The sequence below is a fragment of the Pseudophryne corroboree genome, chromosome 5, assembly GCF_028390025.1.
Source record: "Pseudophryne corroboree isolate aPseCor3 chromosome 5, aPseCor3.hap2, whole genome shotgun sequence".
Lineage (NCBI taxonomy): Eukaryota > Metazoa > Chordata > Amphibia > Anura > Myobatrachidae > Pseudophryne > Pseudophryne corroboree.
Genome location: NC_086448.1, coordinates 288,568,798 through 288,590,570, shown reverse-complemented (window position 1 = coordinate 288,590,570; position 21,773 = coordinate 288,568,798). Strand labels below are relative to the sequence as shown.

Here is a 21,773-nt window from a genome sequence, read left to right as displayed (position 1 = left end):
GTTGAAGCAGGGGTCTTGCCTGACTTAGGGCATTGTAAATGGCCCTTAGTTCCAGAATATTTATGTGTAGGGAAGTCTCCTGGCTTGACCATAGTCCTTGGAAGTTTCTTCCCTGTGTCACTGCTCCCCAGCCTCGAAGGCTGGCATCCGTGGTCACCAGGACCCAGTCCTGTATGCCAAATCTGCGGCCCTCTACCAAATGGAATTGCTTCGTAGGAAGCTACCATCTTTCCCTGGACTCGCGTGCAGTGATGCACCGACACCTGTTTTGGTTTCAGGAGGTCTCTGACTAGAGATGACAACTCCTTGGCTTTCTCCTCCGGGAGAAACTTTTTTCTGGTCTGTGTCCAGAACCATCCCCAGGAACAGTAGACGCGTTGTAGGAACCAGCTGCGACTTTGGAATATTCAGAATCCAGCCGTGCTGTTGTAGCACTTCCCGAGATAGTGCTACGCCGACCAACAACTGCTCCCTGGACCTCGCCTTTATAAGGAGATCGTCCAAGTACGGGATAATTAAAACTTCCTTTTTCCGAAGGAGTATCATCATTTCGGCCATTACCTTGGTAAATACCCTCGGTGCCGAGGACAGACCAAACGGCAACGTCTGGAATTGGTAATGACAGTCCTGTACCACAAATCTGAGGTACTCCTGGTGAGGAGGGTAAATGGGGACATGCAGGTAAGCATCCTTGATGTCCAGTGATACCATGTAATCCCCTTCGTCCAGGCTTGTAATAACCGCCCTGAGCGATTCCATTTTGAACTTGAACCTTCTTATGTAAGTGTTCAAGGATTTCAAATTTAAAATGGGTCTCACCGAACCGTCCGGTTTCGGTACCACAAACATTGTGGAATAGTAACCCCGTCCTTGTTGAAGGAGGGGTACCTTGATTATCACCTGCTGAGAATACAGCTTGTGAATCGCCTCCAGCACTGCCTCCCTGTCTGGGGGAGCTGTTGGCAAGGCTGATTTGAGGAAACGGCGAGGGGGAGACGTCTCGAATTCCAGCTTGTACCCCTGAGATACCACTTGTAGAATCCAGGGATCCACCCGTGAGCGAGCCCACTGGTCGCTGAAGTTCCGGAGACGGGCCCCCACCGCACCTGGCTCCGCCTGTGGAGCCCCAGCGTCATGCGGTGGACTTAGAGGAAGCGGAAGAGGACTTTTGTTCTTGGGAAGTGGCTGTATGGTGCAGCTTTTTCCCTCTACCTCTGCCTCTGGGCAGAAAGGACGCGCCTTTAACCCGCTTGCCTTTCTGGAGCCGAAAGGACTGTACCTGATAATACGGTGCTTTCTTTGGCTGTGAGGGAACATGGGGTAAAAATGTCGACTTCCCAGCTGTTGCTGTAGAAACGAGGTCCGAGAGACCGTCCCCAAACAAATCCTCACCTTTGTAAGGCAAAACCTCCATGTGCCTTTTAGAATCTGCATCACCTGTCCACTGCCGAGTCCACAATCCTCTCCTGGCAGAAATGGACATTGCATTAATTCTAGATGCCAGCCGGCAAATATCCCTCTGTGCATCTCTCATGTATAAGACTGCGTCTTTAATATGCTCTATGGTTAGCAATATAGTGTCCCTGTCGAGGGTATCAATGTTATCAGACAGGGAATCTGACCATGCAGCAGCAGCACTGCACATCCATGCTGAAGCAATAGCCGGTCTCAATATAATACCTGAGTGTGTATATACAGACTTCAGGATAGCCTCCTGCTTTCTATCCGCAGGCTCCTTTAAGGCGGCCGTATCCTGAGACGGTAGTGCCACCTTCTTTGACAAGCGTGTGAGTGCTTTATCCACCCTAGGGGATGTCTCCCAACGTATCCTGTCCTCTGGCGGGAAAGGATACGCCATTAGCAACTTTTTAGAAATCACTAATTTCTTATCGGGGGAAGCCCACGCTTCTTCACACACTTCATTCAACTCATCAGATGGGGGAAAAACCACTGGTTGCTTTTTCTCCCCAAACATAATACCCTTTTTTGTGGTACCTGGGTTAATGTCAGAAATGTGCAACACATTTTTCATTGACGTAATCATGTAGCGTGTGGCTCTGTTGGAATGTACACTAGTCTCATCGTCGTCGACACTGGAGTCAGTATCCGTGTCGACATCTGTGTCAGCCATCTGAGGTAGTGGGCGTTTTTGAGCCCCTGATGGCTTTTGAGACGCCTGGGCAGGCACGGGCTGAGAAGCCGGCTGTCCCACATCTGCTATGTCGTCAAACCTTTTATGTAAGGAGTTGACACGGTCGCGTAATTCCTTCCACATATCCATCCACTCAGGTGTCGACCCCCAGGGGGTGACATCACATTTATCGGCACCTGCTCCGCCTCCACATAAGCCTCCTCATCAAACATGTCGACACAGCCGTACCAACACACCGCACACACACAGGGAATGCTCTGACTGAGGACAGGACCCCACAAAGTCCTTTGGGGAGACAGAGAGAGAGTATGCCAGCACACACCACAGCGCTATATAATGCAGGGAGTTACACTACACAAGTGATTTACCCTATAGCCGCTATATATATAGTATTTGCGCCTAAATTTAGTGCCCCCCCTCTCTTTTTTACCCTATTGAGCCTGGAAACTGCAGGGGAGAGCCTGGGGAGCGTCCTTCCAGCGGAGCTGTGAGAGGAAATGGCGCCAGTGTGCTGAGGGAGATAGCCCCGCCCCTTTTTCGGCAGACTTCTCCCGCTTTTATAATAATAATGTGGCAGGGGTATTTTACACATATATAGCTTCTTAGGCTATATTATGTGTGATTAGCCACTTTAAGGTACTCTAATTGCTGCCCAGGGCGCCCCCCCCCAGCGCCCTGCACCCATCAGTGACCGGAGTATGTGGTGTGCACAGGGAGCAATGGCGCACAGCTGCAGTGCTGTGCGCTACCTTAATGAAGACCGGAGTCTTCAGCCGCCGATTTCCGTGATGCTTCTGGCTCTGCAAGGGGGACGGCGGCGCGGCTCCGGGACCGGACGACCGAGGCTGGGCCTGTGTTCGATCCCTCTGGAGCTAATGGTGTCCAGTAGCCTAGAAGCCCAAGCTAGCTGCAAGCAGGTAGGTTCGCTTCTCTCCCCTAAGTCCCTCGTTGCAGTGAGTCTGTTGCCAGCAGATCTCACTGAAAATAAAAAACCTAATAAATACTTTCTTTACTAGAAGCTCAGGAGAGCCCCTAGTGTGCAACCAGCTCGAGCCGGGCACAGATTCTAACTGAGGTCTGGAGGAGGGTCATAGAGGGAGGAACCAGTGCACACCAGGTAGTCCTAATTCTTTCTTAGAGTGCCCAGTCTCCTTCGGAGCCCGCTATTCCCCATGGTCCTTACGGAGTTCCCAGCATCCACTAGGACGTCAGAGAAAATCCCATATCCAAAATACCACTGGTCCCAAGCATTTTGGAAAAGGGAGACTAAACCTGTATATTATATACATATATATATATATATATATATATATATACATATATATATTTATTTTTATTTTTTTTAAAGCATATTAAATGGACACATAACTACATTACAATCAAACTACACTGCAAGCCAGGCTGGTGATGAAGGGAAATAAGTACATTTAAGAATACTCAGTTAACAAAGCTATCTGTTCTCAAATTTGTAAATGATGATGACTATGCAGCCTACTGGATACTGGCCCAAATGTATTAAGCCTTAAAATAAGAATTTACTTACCGATAATTCTATTTCTCATAGTCCGTAGTGGATGCTGGGGACTCCGTAAGGACCATGGGGAATAGCGGCTCCGCAGGAGACTGGGCACATCTAAAGAAAGCTTTAGGACTATCTGGTGTGCACTGGCTCCTCCCCCTATGACCCTCCTCCAAGCCTCAGTTAGGACACTGTGCCCGGACGAGCGTACACAATAAGGAAGGATTTTGAATCCCGGGTAAGACTCATACCAGCCACACCAATCACACCGTATAACCTGTGATCTGGACCCAGTTAACAGCATGATAACAGAGGAGCCTCTGAAAGATGGCTCACAACAATAATAACCCGATTTTTGTAACAATAACTATTTACAAGTATTGCAGACAATCCGCACTTGGGATGGGCGCCCAGCATCCACTACGGACTATGAGAAATAGAATTATCGGTAAGTAAATTCTTATTTTCTCTAACGTCCTAAGTGGATGCTGGGGACTCCGTAAGGACCATGGGGATTATACCAAAGCTCCCAAACGGGCGGGAGAGTGCGGATGACTCTGCAGCACCAAATGAGAGAACTCCAGGTCCTCCTCAGCCAGGATATCAATTTTGTAGAATTTTACAAACGTATTTGCTCCTGACCAAGTAGCTGCTCGGCAAAGTTGTAAAGCCGAGACCCCTTGGGCAGCCGCCCAAGATGAGCCCACCTTCCTTGTGGAGTGGGCATTTACAGATTTTTGGCTGTGGCAGGCCTGCCACAGAATGTGCAAGCTGAATTGTACTACAAATCCAACGAGCAATAGTCTGCTTAGAAGCAGGAGCACCCAGCTTGTTGGGTGCACACAGGATAAACAGCGAGTCAGATTTCCTGACTCCAGCCGTCCTGGAAACATATATTTTCAGGGCACTGACAACGTCTAGCAACTTGGAGGCCTCCAAGTCCCTAGTAGCCGCAGGCACCACCAATAGGTTGGTTCAGGTGAGACGCTGAAACCACCTTGGGGAGAAACTGAGGACGAGTCCTCAATTCCGCCCTGTCCGAATGGAAAATCAGATAAGGGCTTTTTCAGGATAAAGCCGCCAATTCTGACACGCGCCTGGCCCAGGCCAGGGCCAACAGCATGACCACTTTCCATGTGAGATATTTTAACTCCACAGATTTAAGTGGTTCAAACCAATGTGACTTTTGGAACCCAAAACTACATTGAGATCCCAAAGTGCCACTGGAGGCACAAAAGGAGGCTGTATATGCAGTACCCCTTTTACAAACGTCTGAACTTCAGGGACTGAAGCTAGTTCTTTTTGGAAGAAAATTGACAGGGCCGAAATTTGAACCTTAATGGACCCCAATTTCAGGCCCATAGACACTCCTGTTTGCAGGAAATGTAGGAATCGACCCAGTTGAATTTCCTCCGTCGGGCCTTACTGGCCTCGCACCACGCAACATATTTTCGCCAATTGCGGTGATAATGTTTTTGCGGTTACATCCTTCCTGGCTTTGATCAGGATAGGGATGACTTCATCCGGAATGCCTTTTTTCCTTCAGGATCCGGTGTTCAACCGCCATGCCGTCAAACGCAGCCGCGGTAAGTCTTGGAACAGACAGGGTCCTTGCTGGAGCAGGTCCCTTCTTAGAGGTAGAGGCCACGGATCCTCCGTGAGCATCTCTTGAAGTTCCGGTTACCAAGTCCTTCTTGGCCAATCCGGAACCACGAATATAGTGCTTACTCCTCTCCATCTTATCAATCTCAGTACCTTGGGTATGAGAGGCAGAGGAGGGAACACATACCCTGACTGGTACACCCACGGTGTTACCAGAGCGTCTACAGCTTATTGCCTGAGAGTCCCTGGACCTGGCGCAATACCTGTCGAGTTTTTAATCATGTGGAAGACTTCTGGGTGAAGTCCCCACTCTCCCGGGTGGAGGTCGTGCTGAGGAAGTCTGCTTCCCAGTTGTCCACTCCCGGAATGAATACTGCTGACAGTGCTATCACATGATTTTCCGCCCAGCGAAGAATCCTTGCAGCTTCTGCCATTGCCCTCCTGCTTCTTGTGCCACCCTGTCTGTTTACGTGGGTGACTGCCGTGATGTTGTCCGACTGGATCAACACCGGCTGACCTTGAAGCAGAGGTCTTGCTAAGCTTAGAGCATTGTAAATGTCCCTTAGCTTCAGGATATTTATGTGAAGTGATGTCTCCAGGCTTGACCATAAGCCCTGGATATTCCTTCCCTGTGTGACTGCTCCCCAGCCTCGCAGGCTGGCATCAGTGGTCACCAGGACCCAGTCCTGAATGCCTAATCTGCGGCCCTCTAGAAGATGAGCACTCTGCAACCACCACAGGAGGGACACCCTTGTCCTTGGTGACAGGGTTATCCGCTGATGCATCTGAAGATGCGATCCGGACCATTTGTCCAGCAGGTCCCACTGGAAAGTTCTTGCGTGGAATCTGCCGAATGGGATTGCTTCGTAGGAAGCCACCATTTTACCCAGAACCCTTGTGCATTGATGCACTGAGACTTGGCTCGGTTTTAGGAGGTTCCTGACTAGCTCGGATAACTCCCTGGCTATCTCCTCCGGGAGAAACACCTTTTTCTGGACTGTGTCCAGGATCATACCTAGGAACAGAAGACACGTCGTCGGAACCAGGTGCGATTTTGGAATATTGAGAATCCAATCGTGCTGCCGCAACACTACCTGAGATAGTGCTACACCGACCTCCAACTGTTCCCTGGATCTTACCCTTATCAGGGAATTGTCCAAGGAAGGGATAACTAAAATTCACTTCCTTCGAAGGAATATCATCATTTCGGCCATTACCTTGGTAAAGACCCGGGGTGCCGTGTACCATCCATACGGCAGCGTCTGAACTGAGAGTGACAGTTCTGTACCATAAACCTGAGGTACCCTTGGTGAGAAGGGTAAATTTTGACATGAAGGTAAGCATCCTTGATGTCCCGAGACATCATGTAGTCCCCTTCTTCCAGGTTCGCAATCACTGCTCTGAGTGACTCAATCTTGAATTTGAACCTCTGTACGTAAGTGTTCAAAGATTTTAGATTTAGAATCGGTCTCACCGAGCCGTCCGGCTTCGGTACCACAACAGTGTGGAATAATACCCCGTTCCCTGTTGCAGGAGGGGTATCTTGATTATCACCTGCTGGGAATACAGCTTGTGAATGGCTTCCAAAACTGTCTCCCTGTCAGAAGGAGACATCGGTAAAGCCGACTTTAGGAAACGGCGAGGGGGAGACGTCTCGAATTCTAATTTGTACCCCTGAGATATCACCTGAAGGATCCAGGGGTCTACTTGCGAGTGAGCCCACTGCGCGCTGAAATTCATTGAGACGGGCCCCCCACCGTGCCTGATTCTGCTTGTAAAGCCCCAGCGTATACTGAGGGCTTGGCAGAGGCGGGAGAGGGTTTCTGTTCCTGGGAACTGGCTGATTTCTGCAGCCTTTTTCCTCTCCCTCTGTCACGGGGCAGAAATGAGGAACCTTTTGCCCGCTTGTCCACGAAAAGACTGCGCCTGATAATACGGCGTCTTCTCATGTTGAGAGGCGACCTGGGGTACAAACGTGGAATTCCCAGCTGTTGCCGTGGCCACCAGGTCTGAAAGACCGACCCCAAATAACTCCTCCCTTAATAAAGCAATACTTCCAAATGCCGTTTGGAATACGCATCACCTGACCACTGACGTGTCCATAACCCTCTACTGGTAGAAATGGACAACGCGCTTAGACTTGATGCCAGTCGGCAAATATTCCGCTGTGCATCACGCATATATAAAAATGCATCTTTTAAATGCTCTATAGGCAAAAATATACTGTCCCTATCTAGGGTATCAATATTTTCAGTCAGGGAATCCGACCACGCCAACCCAGCACTGCACATCCAGGCTGAGGCGATTGCTGGTCGCAGTATAACACCAGTATGTGTGTAAATACCTTTTAGGATACCCTCCTGCTTTCTATCAGCAGGATCCTTAAGGGCGGCCATCTCAGGCGAAGGTAGAGCCCTTACAAGCGTGTGAGCGCTTTATCCCCCCTAGGGGGTGTTTCCCAACGCACCCTAACCTCTGGCGGGAAAGGATATAATGCCAATAACATTTTAGAAATTATCCGTTGTTATCGGGGGAAACCCACGCATCATCACACACCTCATTTAATTTCTCAGATTCAGGAAAACTACAGGTAGTTTTTCCTCACCGAACATAATACCCCTTTTTTGGTGGTACTCGTATTATCAGAAATGTGTAAAACATTTTTCATTGCCTCAATCATGTAACGTGTGGCCCTACTGGAAGTCACATTCGTCTCTTCACCGTCGACACTGGAGTCAGTATCCGTGTCGGCGTCTATATCTGCCATCTGAGGTAACGGGCGCTTTAGAGCCCCTGACGGCCTATGAGACGTCTGGACAGGCACAAGCTGAGTAGCCGGCTGTCTCATGTCAACCACTGTCTTTTATACAGAGCTGACACTGTCACGTAATTCCTTCCAACAGTTCATCCACTCAGGTGTCGACCCCCTAGGGGGTGACATCACTATTACAGGCAATCTGCTCCGTCTCCACATCATTTTTCTCCTCATACATGTCGACACAAAAGTACCGACATACAGCACACACACAGGGAATGCTCTGATAGAGGACAGGACCCCACTAGCCCTTTGGGGAGACAGAGGGAGAGTTTGCCAGCACACACCAGAGCGCTATATATATACAGGGATAACCTTATATAAGTGTTTTTCCCCTTATAGCTGCTGTATAGTTAATACTGCGCCTAATTAGTGCCCCCCTCTCTTTTTTTAACCCTTTCTGTAGTGTAGTGACTGCAGGGGAGAGACAGGGAGCTTCCCTCCAACGGAGCTGTGAGGGAAAATGGCGCCAGTGTGCTGAGGAGATAGGCTCCGCCCCTTTTTCGCGGACTTTTCTCCTGCTTTTTTATGGATTCTGTCAGGGTTTAAATGCATCCATATAGCCCAGGAGCTATATGTGATGCATTTTTTTGCCATCCAAGGTGTTTTTATTGCGTCTCAGGGCGCCCCCCCCCCCCAGCGCCCTGCACCCTCAGTGACCGAAGTGTGAAGTGTGCTGAGAGCAATGGCGCACAGCTGCAGTGCTGTGCGCTACCTTGTTGAAGACAGGACGTCTTCTGCCGCCGATTTTCCGGACCTCTTCTGCCTTCTGGCTCTGTAAGGGGGCCGGCGGCGCGGCTCTGGGACCCATCCAAGCTGGGCCTGTGATCGTCCCTCTGGAGCTAATGTCCAGTAGCCTAAGAAGCCCAATCCACTCTGCACGCAGGTGAGTTCGCTTCTTCTCCCCTTAGTCCCTCGATGCAGTGAGCCTGTTGCCAGCAGGTCTCACTGAAAATAAAAAACCTAATCTAAAACTTTCACTAAGAAGCTCAGGAGAGCCCCTAGTGTGCACCCTTCTCGTTCGGGCACAGAGATCTAACTGAGGCTTGGAGGAGGGTCATAGGGGGAGGAGCCAGTGCACACCAGATAGTCCTAAAGCTTTCTTTAGATGTGCCCAGTCTCCTGCGGAGCCGCTATTCCCCATGGTCCTTACGGAGTCCCCAGCATCCACTTAGGACGTTAGAGAAAAAGTGATAGAGTGGAGACGGATAAGGAGTGATAAATGACCAGCCAACCAGCTCCTAACTTCCATTTTCAAACACAGCCAGTGACATGGCAGGTAGGAAGCTGGTTGGCTGGGCATTTATCACTCATTGGGGCAGATGTATTAACCTGGAGAAGGCATAAGGAAGTGATAAACCAGTGATATGTGCAAGGTGATAAATGCACCAGCCAATCAGCTCCAATATGTAAATTAACAGTTAGGATCCGATTAGCTGGTGCCTTTATCACCTTGCACATATCACTGGTTTATCACTTCCTTATGCCTTCTCCAGGTTAATATATCTGCCCCTTTATTGTCTGCACTTTATGTCTTGTTAAGGCTTGATACATTAGGTTCTGACCACACATAGCGGCCTAAGCGTTTGGCCGGGAGGGAGGTTTTGTGTTCACACGGATCTTGTTTCGCGGGATCCTGCAGAACAGGATCCGGCCAGTGACACACGTGATTTCAGTGCGGAGCAGCCACACTGTGTGAACACATACATTGAAATGTATGTGTTCACAATGAAATCCCGCCGTCCTGTCATCCGGCCCAACCGCAGGACTGCCACACATGTGTGGGCGCTGAATGGGACCCTCTTGGCCGCTATGTGTGGGCCTACACATGGGGCATGCGTATTAATACTGGAGAAGGAATAAGGAAGCGATAAAGCAGTGATAAGTGCAAGGTGATAACGCACCAGCCAATCAGCTCCTGCCTGTCATTTTTCAAATCCGTAACGATTGGCTGGTGCATTATCACCTTGCACTTTACGGCTTTATTACTTTTACACAGGTTAATACATCTGCTCCACTGTTCCTTACATAGAAAGTAAAATGTGAAGAAAACTTCTGGTTCAGTAATACTAGAAATTATCCCTACTTTACTGACCAGGGGAAGGAAGGGACACAAGGCACTGGGCATACAATCAGGGGCCATTTGTCAATTCTAATAGGAAACCCATCACTAAACTACTAACACAATCTATCATCATAACGTATGCGCACCAACCTAACACTGTTCTTACCTTCCGGGGAGTCATATCACAAAAGAAAATCCCAATTTCATGGAGGTACCGAAGTCCCGAAATTATATCAATTGCAAATTCTCGAATGGTGTGTTCAGGTAAGTGCTCATCCTGAGCAATGACAGTTTCTAGTGAACCTCCTATAATGCATTTCAATCTCAATTAAATACAGGAACAGACAATTACTAAAAACATATTAATAGAATAGGTGACTGCACTGTGACTGCGTGGTAAATGTGAGCAACCCATAGAAACATAAGGGAATACATACCGTGGAGACATGACTGGTATATTCATATTGCCCACCCTGTATCACCACAGCCAGGAGCCGTGTATGAAAGCTTATAGCAGATAACTGCCTTCTAGCACCTCTGAAGCCCTTCCTTGACACTTAGGACGAAATTAAATTGTTTGTCACGGCACTGACAGCTGCCAGGCTCCTGACTTGTAGCGCCGCCCGGGCACGAAACAGCTGCCAGTGCCGGCATTTCAGCTAGCATCCCCCTGGGAGTGTCAAGCTGAAATGTGATGCAAAAAGTGACCCGTTTGGGCTTCCAAATGGCACTTTTCACGTGGTACCCATTAGTCTAGTCGGGTTTAGCTGCTGTATGTGGCTTAGCCTGATCTGTTTGGGAGCAATAAAATAACAAAATTGAATATCGGCACCCTATCTCCCGGCACTTTACACAGGAGATCGGGCATGATAAAACAATTGAATCTCTCCTTTAGATTTCTCAGGATGGTTCAACATGTATTTGCTCACCATTATATTAGTCATATTACTGTACTGTTAGCTGCACATAATCTAGACACATAAGGTTGAACAAAAAAATAAGAATTTACTTACCGATAATTCTATTTCTCGTAGTCCGTAGTGGATGCTGGGAACTCCGTAAGGACCATGGGGAATAGCGGCTCCGCAGGAGACTGGGCACAAAAGTAAAAGCTTTAGGACTACCTGGTGTGCACTGGCTCCTCCCCCCAAGACCCTCCTCCAAGCCTCAGTTAGGATACTGTGCCCGGACGAGCGTACACAATAAAGAAGGATTTTGAATCCCGGGTAAGACTCATACCAGCCACACCAATCACACCGTACAACCTGTGATCTGAACCCAGTTAACAGCATGATAACAGAGGAGCCTCTGAAAAGATGGCTCACAACAATAATAACCCGATTTTTGTAACAATAACTATGTACAAGTATTGCAGACAATCCGCACTTGGGATGGGCGCCCAGCATCCACTACGGACTACGAGAAATAGAATTATCGGTAAGTAAATTCTTATTTTCTCCGACGTCCTAGTGGATGCTGGGAACTCCGTAAGGACCATGGGGATTATACCAAAGCTCCCAAACGGGCGGGAGAGTGCGGATGACTCTGCAGCACCGAATGAAAGAACTCCAGGTCCTCCTCAGCCAGGGTATCAAATTTGTTGAATTTAGCAAACGTGTTTGCCCCTGACCAAGCAGCTGCTCGGCAAAGTTGTAAAGCCGAGACCCCTCGGGCAGCTGCCCAAGATGAGCCCACTTTCCTTGTGGAATGGGCTTTTACAGATTTTGGCTGTGGCAGGCCTGCCACAGAATGTGCAAGCTGAATTGTACTACAAATCCAACGAGCAATAGTCTGCTTAGAAGCAGGAGCACCCAGCTTGTTGGGTGCATACAGGATAAACAGCGAGTCAGATTTTCTGACTCCAGCCGTCCTGGAAACATATATTTTCAGGGCCCTGACTACGTCCAGCAACTTGGAATCCTCCAAGTCCCTAGTAGCCGCAGGTACCACAATAGGCTGGTTCAAGTGAAACGCTGAAACCACCTTAGGGAGAAATTGAGGACGAGTCCTCAATTCTGCCCTGTCCGTATGAAAAATTAGGTAAGGGCTTTTATAGGATAAAGCCGCCAATTCTGAGACACGCCTGGCTGAAGCCAGGGCTAACAGCATTACCACTTTCCATGTGAGATATTTTAAGTCCACAGTGGTGAGTGGTTCAAACCAATGTGATTTTAGGAACCCCAAAACTACATTGAGATCCCAAGGTGCCACTGGAGGCACAAAAGGAGGCTGTATATGCAGTACCCCCTTGACAAACGTCTGAACTTCAGGAACTGAAGCCAGTTCTTTCTGGAAGAAAATCGACAGGGCCGAAATTTGAACCTTAATGGACCCTAATTTTAGGCCCATAGACAGTCCTGTTTGCAGGAAATGCAGGAAACGACCCAGTTGAAATTCCTCTGTAGGGGCCTTCCTGGCCTCACACCACGCAACATATTTACGCCAAATACGGTGATAATGTTGCACGGTTACATCCTTCCTAGCTTTGATCAGGGTAGGGATGACTTCATCCGGAATGCCTTTTTCCTTCAGGATCCGGCGTTCAACCGCCATGCCGTCAAACGTAGCCGCGGTAAGTCTTGGAACAGACAGGGTCCCTCCTGGAGCAGGTCCTTTCTTAGAGGTAGAGGCCACGGGTCCTCCGTGAGCATCTCTTGAAGTTCCGGGTACCAAGTCCTTCTTGGCCAATCCGGAGCCACGAGTATAGTCCTTACTCCTCTCCTTCTTATGATTCTCAGTACCTTGGGTATGAGAGGCAGAGGAGGGAACACATACACTGACTGGTACACCCACGGTGTTACCAGAGCGTCCACAGCTATTGCCTGAGGGTCCCTTGACCTGGCGCAATATCTGTCTAGTTTTTTGTTGAGGCGGGACGCCATCATGTCCACCTTTTGTTTTTCCCAATGGTTCACAATCATGTGGAAGACTTCTGGGTGAAGTCCCCACTCCCCCGGGTGGAGGTCGTGTCTGCTGAGGAAGTCTGCTTCCCAGTTGTCCACTCCCGGAATGAACACTGCTGACAGTGCTATCACATGATTTTCCGCCCAGCGAAGAATCCTTGCAACTTCTGCCATTGCCCTCCTGCTTCTTGTGCCGCCCTGTCTGTTTACGTGGGCGACTGCCCTGATGTTGTCCGACTGGATCAACACCGGCTGACCCTGAAGCAGAGGCCTTGCTTGACTTAGGGCATTGTAAATGGCCCTTAGTTCCAGGATATTTATGTGAAATGACGTTTCCATGCTTGACCACAAGCCCTGGAAATTTCTTCCCTGTGTGACTGCTCCCCAGCCTCTCAGGCTGGCATCCGTGGTCACCAGGACCCAGTCCTGAATGCCGAATCTGCGGCCCTCTAGAAGATGAGCACTCTGCAACCACCACAGGAGAGACACCCTTGTCCTTGGAGACAGGGTTATCCGCTGATGCATCTGAAGATGCGATCCGGACCATTTGTCCAGCAGATCCCACTGAAAAGTTCTTGCGTGGAATCTGCCGAATGGAATCGCTTCGTAAGAAGCCACCATTTTTCCCAGGACCCTTGTGCATTGATGCACTGACACTTGGCCTGGTTTTAGGAGGTTCCTGACTAGCTCGGATAACTCCCTGGCTTTCTCCTCCGGGAGAAACACCTTTTTCTGGACTGTGTCCAGAATCATCCCTAGGAACAGCAGACGTGTCGTCGGAATCAGCTGCGATTTTGGAATATTTAGAATCCACCCGTGCTGTCGTAGTACTACTTGAGATAGTGCTACTCCGACCTCTAACTGTTCCCTGGACCTTGCCCTTATCAGGAGATCGTCCAAGTAAGGGATAATTAAGACGCCTTTTCTTCGAAGAAGAATCATCATTTCGGCCATTACCTTGGTAAAGACCCGGGGTGCCGTGGACAATCCAAACGGCAGCGTCTGAAACGGATAGTGACAGTTCTGTACCACAAACCGGAGGTACCCTTGGTGAGAAGGGCAAATTGGGACATGGAGGTAAGCATCCTTGATGTCCAGAGACACCATATAGTCCCCTTCTTCCAGGTTCGCTATCACTGCTCTGAGTGACTCCATCTTGAATTTGAACCTTTGTATGTAAGTGTTCAAGGATTTCAGATTTAAAATAGGTCTCACCGAGCCGTCCGGCTTCGGTACCACAAACAGCGTGGAATAATACCCCTTTCCCTGTTGTAGGAGGGGTACCTTGATTATCACCTGCTGGGAATACAGCTTGTGAATGGCTTCCAATACCGCCTCCCTGTCGGAGGGAGACGTTGGTAAAGCAGACTTCAGGAACCGGCGAGGGGGAGAAGTCTCGAATTCCAATTTGTACCCCTGAGATACTACCTGCAGGATCCAGGGGTCCACTTGCGAGTGAGCCCACTGCGCGCTGAAATTCTTGAGACGACCCCCCACCGTACCTGAGTCCGCTTGTAAGGCCCCAGCGTCATGCTGAGGACTTGGCAGAAGCGGGGGAGGGCTTCTGTTCCTGGGAAGAGGCTGCCTGCTGCAGTCTTTTTCCCCTTCCTCTGCCCCGGGGCAGATATGAGTGGCCTTTTGCCCGCTTGCCCTTATGGGGACGAAAGGACTGATCCTGAAAAGACGGTGTCTTTTTCTGCTGAGAGGTGACCTGGGGTAAAAAGGTGGATTTTCCAGCCGTTGCCGTGGCCACCAGGTCCGATAGACCGACCCCAAATAACTCCTCCCCTTTATACGGCAATACTTCCATATGCCGTTTGGAATCCGCATCACCTGACCACTGCCGCGTCCATAACCCTCTTCTGGCAGAAATAGACAGCGCACTTACTCTTGATGCCAGAGTGCAAATATCCCTCTGTGCATCTCGCATATATAGAAATGCATCCTTTAAATGCTCTATAGTCAATAATATACTGTCCCTGTCCAGGGTATCAATATTTTCAGTCAGGGAATCCGACCAAGCCACCCCAGCACTGCACATCCAGGCTGAGGCGATTGCTGGTCGCAGTATAACACCAGTATGTGTGTATATACTTTTTAGGATATTTTCCAGCTTCCTATCAGCTGGCTCCTTGAGGGCGGCCGTATCAGGAGACGGTAACGCCACTTGTTTTGATAAGCGTGTGAGCGCCTTATCTACCCTAGGGGGTGTTTCCCAACGCGCCCTAACCTCTGGCGGGAAAGGGTATAATGCCAATAATTTTTTAGAAATTAGCAGTTTTTTATCGGGGGAAACCCACGCTTCATCACACACCTCATTTAATTCATCTGATTCAGGAAAAACTACGGGTAGTTTTTTCACACCCCACATAATACCCTTTTTTGTGGTACTTGTAGTATCAGAAATGTTCAAAACCTCCTTCATTGCCGTGATCATGTAACGTGTGGCCCTACTGGAAAACACGTTTGTTTCCTCACCGTCGACACTGGAGTAAGTGTCCGTGTCTGGGTCTGTGTCGACCATCTGAGGTAACGGGCGCTTTAGAGCCCCTGACGGTGTTTGAGACGCCTGGACAGGTAATAACTGATTTGCCGGCTGTCTCATGTCGTCAACAGTCTTTTGTAAAGTGCTGACGCTATCACGTAATTCCTTCCATAAGACCATCCAGTCAGGTGTCGACTCCCTAGGGGGTGACATCACTATTACAGACAATTGCTCCGCCTCCATACCATTTTCCTCCTCATACATGTCGACACAACGTACCGACACACAGCACACACACACAGGGAATGCTCTGATAGAGGACAGGACCCCACTAGCCCTTCGGGGAGACAGAGGGAGAGTTTGCCAGCACACACCAGAGCGCTATATATATACAGGGATAACCTTATATAAGTGTTTTTCCCTTATATAGCTGCTGTATTGATTAATCTGCCAAATTAGTGCCCCCCCTCTCTTGTTTTACCCTGTTTCTGTAGTGCAGGACTGCAGGGGAGAGTCAGGGAGACGTCCTTCCAGCGGAGCTGTGAGGGAAAATGGCACTTGTGTGCTGAGGAGATAGGCTCCGCCCCCTTCTCGGCGGCCTTTCTCCCGCTTTTTTAAGGAAAAACTGGCAGGGGTTAAATGCATCCATATAGCCCAGGAGCTATATGTGATGCATTTTTCGCCATCTAAGGTGTTTTTATTGCGTCTCAGGGCGCCCCCCCCCCAGCGCCCTGCACCCTCAGTGACCGGAGTGTGAAGTGTGCTGAGAGCAATGGCGCACAGCTGCGGTGCTGTGCGCTACCTTATTGAAGACAGGACGTCTTCTGCCGCCGATTTCCCGGACCTCTTCTGTCTTCTGGCTCTGTAAGGGGGCCGGCGGCGCGGCTCTGGGACCCATCCATGGCTGGGCCTGTGATCGTCCCTCTGGAGCTAATGTCCAGTAGCCTAAGAAGCCCAATCCACTCTGCACGCAGGTGAGTTCGCTTCTTCTCCCCTTAGTCCCTCGGTGCAGTGAACCTGTTGCCAGCAGGACTCACTGAAAATAAAAAACCTATACTTAAACTTTTTCACTAAGCAGCTCAGGAGAGCCACCTAGTGTGCACCCTTCTCGTTCGGGCACAAAAATCTAACTGAGGCTTGGAGGAGGGTCATAGGGGGAGGAGCCAGTGCACACCAGGTAGTCCTAAAGCTTTTACTTTTGTGCCCAGTCTCCTGCGGAGCCGCTATTCCCCATGGTCCTTACGGAGTTCCCAGCATCCACTAGGACGTCAGAGAAATAGATGCATAGAATTCAACTTTCATAAATAAAATCTCAGCATGTAAAACTCAAAAGCAATGACCACAGAAGGTCTTATTGGCCCTGGTGCAGTCAGTCTCTAAGTAATAGGTGCCACTGACACCAAACACTATCTGCTCCTCTGAATAAGGGGGGGGGGGTGGAAACAACCAGATGTTTTTTCAATCTGACTATCTCCATGTGTGATCAAATCTAATATAAAGGGTAGAAGTATTAAACCTTGGAGAGAGATAAAGTCAGTAGCGCCATAAAGGGGGTGCGGTGGGTGCGGGTGTCACCCTCAGAGGGGGTGACACCAAATAGCCGGATCCTCAGCAGTGACAGGAGCCGGATGCTGCAGTGTGACAGTCTCCTGCAGCACTCGGCTCCTGTGGATGAGGAGCAGACGGTACAGGAAGACTGTCTCCGGGGGCAGCCCAGCATCTATATAGCCGCTGCTCTAGCGCTGCTCTCCCCCCATCAGCGGCGGCCAGGAAAAGGTAACGGCAGCTGAGGACCCGTCAGGCGGCGGGGGGACGCTGTCAGCGGCGGCGGGGGACGCTGTCAGTGGCGGCCAGGAGCCTGGCCAGTAGGCACCCATCAGAAGTAGTGCTCTGCAGCCCGCCGCACCGCTCCCCGTCTCATGTCTCCACGTCCCTGCGCTCCTCGCATAACAGCCGCCGCTCACGGCAGCGTCCACCTGGCTCCAGCAAGCGAGGTCTCGCTTGCTGGAGCCGGGTGGACGCTGCTGTGAGCGGCGGCACTGACATCCTCCAGCACTGCTCTCCCCCCGTCTGGCTGCCAACGGCTCCCCACCCCCACCCCGACTCTCCCCCGTCTCCTCCACTAAGGTCCCTCATCTCAGTCAGACCTTTTTTTATGTCCGACTGAGATGGTCGGAAATGGGGCCAAATCCTGCCGAATTTGGCCCCGTTTCCCTCAAAAGTATGTGAATCGGCAGCTATACCGCCGATTCACGTACTATTCGACAAGTCGAATTCCCCGACTTGTCAAATAAAATTAGCTGGGATTGAATAGGTCGAATCACGATTCGACCTTAAAAAGTCGAAAACTGCCGTCTTTTCGACAGACGGCAGCATTCGACCCTAATTGAATATAACCCTAAGTGACTCAATTCAAAAGTGCAGCAATATTTACAAAAACATCATTTGTGTTTCTGAAAGAAATGGAAAGCATACATGAGTATCAAATAATGACTATTTGTCAAAGTGATAAAAAGTAAACAAGATGAACAACCCTATATGTTCTAACCATACTACTAAGATCAACTTGATACTCCTTTAGAGTTCATGTATGCATTATATTTAACCGATAAATAGAACTTCTCCAGCAGTTCTGACACGTTCTATGCACTGTAAAAATAAGATTTTACTCACCGGTAAATCTATTTCTCGTAGTCCGTAGTGGATGCTGGGAACTCCATAAGGACCATGGGGAATAGACGGGCTCCGCAGGAGACTGGGCACTCTAAAAGAAAGATTAGGTACTATCTGGTGTGCACTGGCTCCTCCCACTATGCCACTCCTCAAGACCTCAGTTAGGATACTGTGCCCGGAAGAGCTGACACAATAAGGAAGGATTTTGAATCCCGGGTAAGACTCATACCAGCCACACCAATCACACCGTATAACTCGTGATACTATACCCAGTTAACAGTATGAAATATAACTGAGCCTCTCAACAGATGGCTCAACAATAACCCTTAGTTAGGCAATAACTACATACAAGTATTGCAGACAATCCGCACTTGGGATGGGCGCCCAGCATCCACTACGGACTACGAGAAATAGATTTACCGGTGAGTAAAATCTTATTTTCTCTGACGTCCTAGTGGATGCTGGGAACTCCGTAAGGACCATGGGGATTATACCAAAGCTCCCAAACGGGCGGGAGAGTGCGGATGACTCTGCAGCACCGAATGAGAGAACTCAAGGTCCTCCTCAGCCAGGGTATCAAATTTGTAGAATTTAGCAAACGTGTTTGCCCCTGACCAAGTTGCAGCTCGGCAGCCGCCCAAGATGAGCCCACTTTCCTCGTGGAATGGGCTTTTACCGATTTAGGATGCGGCAATCCAGCCGCAGAATGCTCCAGCTGAATTGTGCTACAAATTCAGCGAGCAATAGTCTGCTTAGAAGCAGGAGCACCTATTTTGTTGGGTGCCTACAGGATAAAAAGCGAGTCAGTTTTCCTGACTCCAGCCGTCCTGGAAATATAAATTTTTAAGGCCCTGACTACGTCCAGTAACTTGGAATCTTCCAAGTCCCTAGTAGCCGCAGGCACTACAATAGGTTGGTTCAAGTGAAAAGCTGATACCACCTTAGGGAGAAACTGGGGACGAGTCCTCAATTCTGCCCTATCCATATGGAAAATCAGATAAGGGCTTTTACATGACAAAGCCGCCAATTCTGACACACGCCTGGCCGAAGCCAAGGCCAATAACATGACCACTTTCCACGTGAGATATTTCAAATCCACAGTTTTAAGTGGCTCAAACCAATGTGATTTTAGGAAACTCAACACCACGTTGAGATCCCAAGGTGCCACAGGAGGCACAAAAGGGGGCTGAATATGTAGCACTCCCTTTACAAATGTCTGAACTCCAGGCAGTGAAGCCAGTTCTTTCTGGAAGAAAATCGACAGAGCCGAAATCTGGACCTTAATGGAACCCCAGTTTAGGCCCATAGACACTCCTGACTGTAGGAAGTGCAGAAAACGACCCAGCTGAAATTCCTCTGTTGGGGCCTTCCTGGCCTCACACCACGCAACATATTTTCGCCAAATACGGTGATAATGGTTTGCCGTTACTTCTTTCCTGGCTTTTATCAGCGTAGGAATGACTTCCTCCGGAATGCCCTTTTCCTTTAGGATCCGGAATTCAACCGCCATGCCGTCAAACGCAGCCGCGGTAAGTCTTGGAACAGACAGGGCCCCTGCTGTAGCAGATCCTGTCTGAGCGGTAGAGGCCATGGGTCCTCTGATATCATTTCTTGAAGTTCTGGGTACCAAGCTCTTCTTGGCCCATCCGGAACCACGAGTATCGTTCTTACTCCTCGTTTTCTTATTATTCTCAGTACCTTTGGTATGAGAGGCAGAGGAGGGAATACATAAACCGACTGGTACACCCACGGTGTCACTAGAGCGTCCACAGCTATTGCCTGAGGGTCCCTTGACCTGGCGCAATATCTAGTTTTTTGTTTAGGCGGGACGCCATCATGTCCACCTGTGGCCTTTCCCAACGGTTTACCAAAAGTTGGAAGACTTCTGGATGAAGTCCCCACTCTCCCGGGTGTAGGTCGTGTCTGCTGAGGAAGTCTGCTTCCCAGTTGTCCACTCCCGGATTGAACACTGCTGACAGTGCTAAGACGTGATTTTCCGCCCATCGGAGTATCCTTGTGGCTTCTGCCATCGCCATCCTGCTTCTTGTGCCGCCCTGTCGGTTTACATGGGCGACTGCCGTGATGTTGTCTGATTGGATCAGTACCGGCTGGTTTTGAAGCAGAGGCCTTGCCAGACTTAGGGCATTGTAATTGGCCCTCAGTTCCAGAATATTTATGTGTAGGGACGACTCCTGACTTGACCAAAGTCCTTGGAAATTTCTTCCCTGTGTGACTGCCCCCCAGCCTCGAAGGCTGGCATCCGTGGTTACCAGGACCCAGTCCTGTATGCCGAATCTGCGGCCCTCTTGAAGATCAGCACTCTGCAGCCACCACAGTAGAGATACCCTGGTCCTTGGAGACAGGGTTATCAGCCGATGCATCTGAAGATGCGATCCCGACCACTTGTTCAAGAGGTCCCACTGAAAGGTTCTTGCATGGAACCTGCCGAATGGAATTTTGCTTCGTAAGAAGCTACCATTTTTCCCAGGACTCGTGTGCAGTGATGCACCGATACCTGTTTTGGTTTCAGGAGGTCTCTGACTAGAGATGACAGCTCCTTGGCTTTCTCTTGCGGGAGAAACTTTTTTCTGTTCTGTGTCCAGAACCATCCCCAGGAACAGTAGGCGTATGGTATGAACCAGCTGTGACTTTGGAATGTATAGAATCCATCCGTGCTGTTGTAGCACTTCCCGAGATAGTGCTACTCCGACCAACAACTGCTCCTTGGACCTCGCCTTTATAAGGAGATCGTCCAAGTACGGGATAATTAAAACTCCCTTTTTTCGAAGGAGTATCATCATTTCTGCCATTACCTTGGTAAAGACCCTCGGTGCCGTGGACAGTTTAAACGGCAGTGTTTGGAATTGGTAATGGCAATCCTGTACCACAAATCTGAGGTACTCCTGGTGAGGATGGTAAATGGGGACATGTAGGTAAGCATCCTTGATGTCCAGGGATACCATGTAATCCCCCTCCTCCAGGCTTGCAATAACCGCCCTGAGTGATTCCATCTTGAACTTGAATTTTTTTATGTATGTGTTCAAGGATTTCAAATTTAAAATGGGTCTCACCGAACCGTCCGGTTTCGGTACCACAAACAGTGTGGAATAGTAACCCCGTCCTTGTTGAAGTAGGGGCTCCTTGACTATCACCTGCTGGGAATACAGCTTGTGAATTGCCTCTAGCACAGCCTCCCTGCCTGAGGGAGTTGTCGGCAAGGCAGATTTGAGAACGGCGGGGGGGAGATGCCTCGAATTCCAGCTTGTACCCCTGAGATACTACTTGAAGGATCCAGGGATCCACCTGTGAACGAGCCCACTGATCGCCGAAATTTTTGAGGCGGCCCCCCACCGTACCTGGCTACGCCTGTGGAGCCCCCGCGTCATGCGGTGGACTCAGAGGAAGCGGGGGAAGAATTTTGATTCTGGGAACTGGCTGACTGGTGCAGCTTTTTCCCTCGTCTCTGTGCAGAAAGGAAGCGCCTTTGACCCGCTTGCTTTTCTGAAGCCGAAAGGACTTTACCTGATAATACAGTGCTTTCTTAGGCTGTGAGGAAACC

At 49.6% G+C, this 21,773-nt stretch overlaps 1 protein-coding gene across 4 annotated transcripts in view; it reads right to left on the bottom strand.

Moving 5' to 3' along the window:
- The window catches only part of ULK4 (unc-51 like kinase 4), a 1,561,547-nt gene that overhangs the window by 1,513,472 nt on the left and 26,302 nt on the right, over positions 1-21,773 (bottom strand). For all 4 annotated transcript variants that reach the window (XM_063922404.1, XM_063922401.1, XM_063922403.1 and 1 more), the window contains exon 4: positions 10,320-10,459. In XM_063922404.1, coding sequence (XP_063778474.1) covers positions 10,320-10,459 — 140 coding nt within the window. The remainder of the gene's footprint in view (positions 1-10,319; positions 10,460-21,773) is intronic.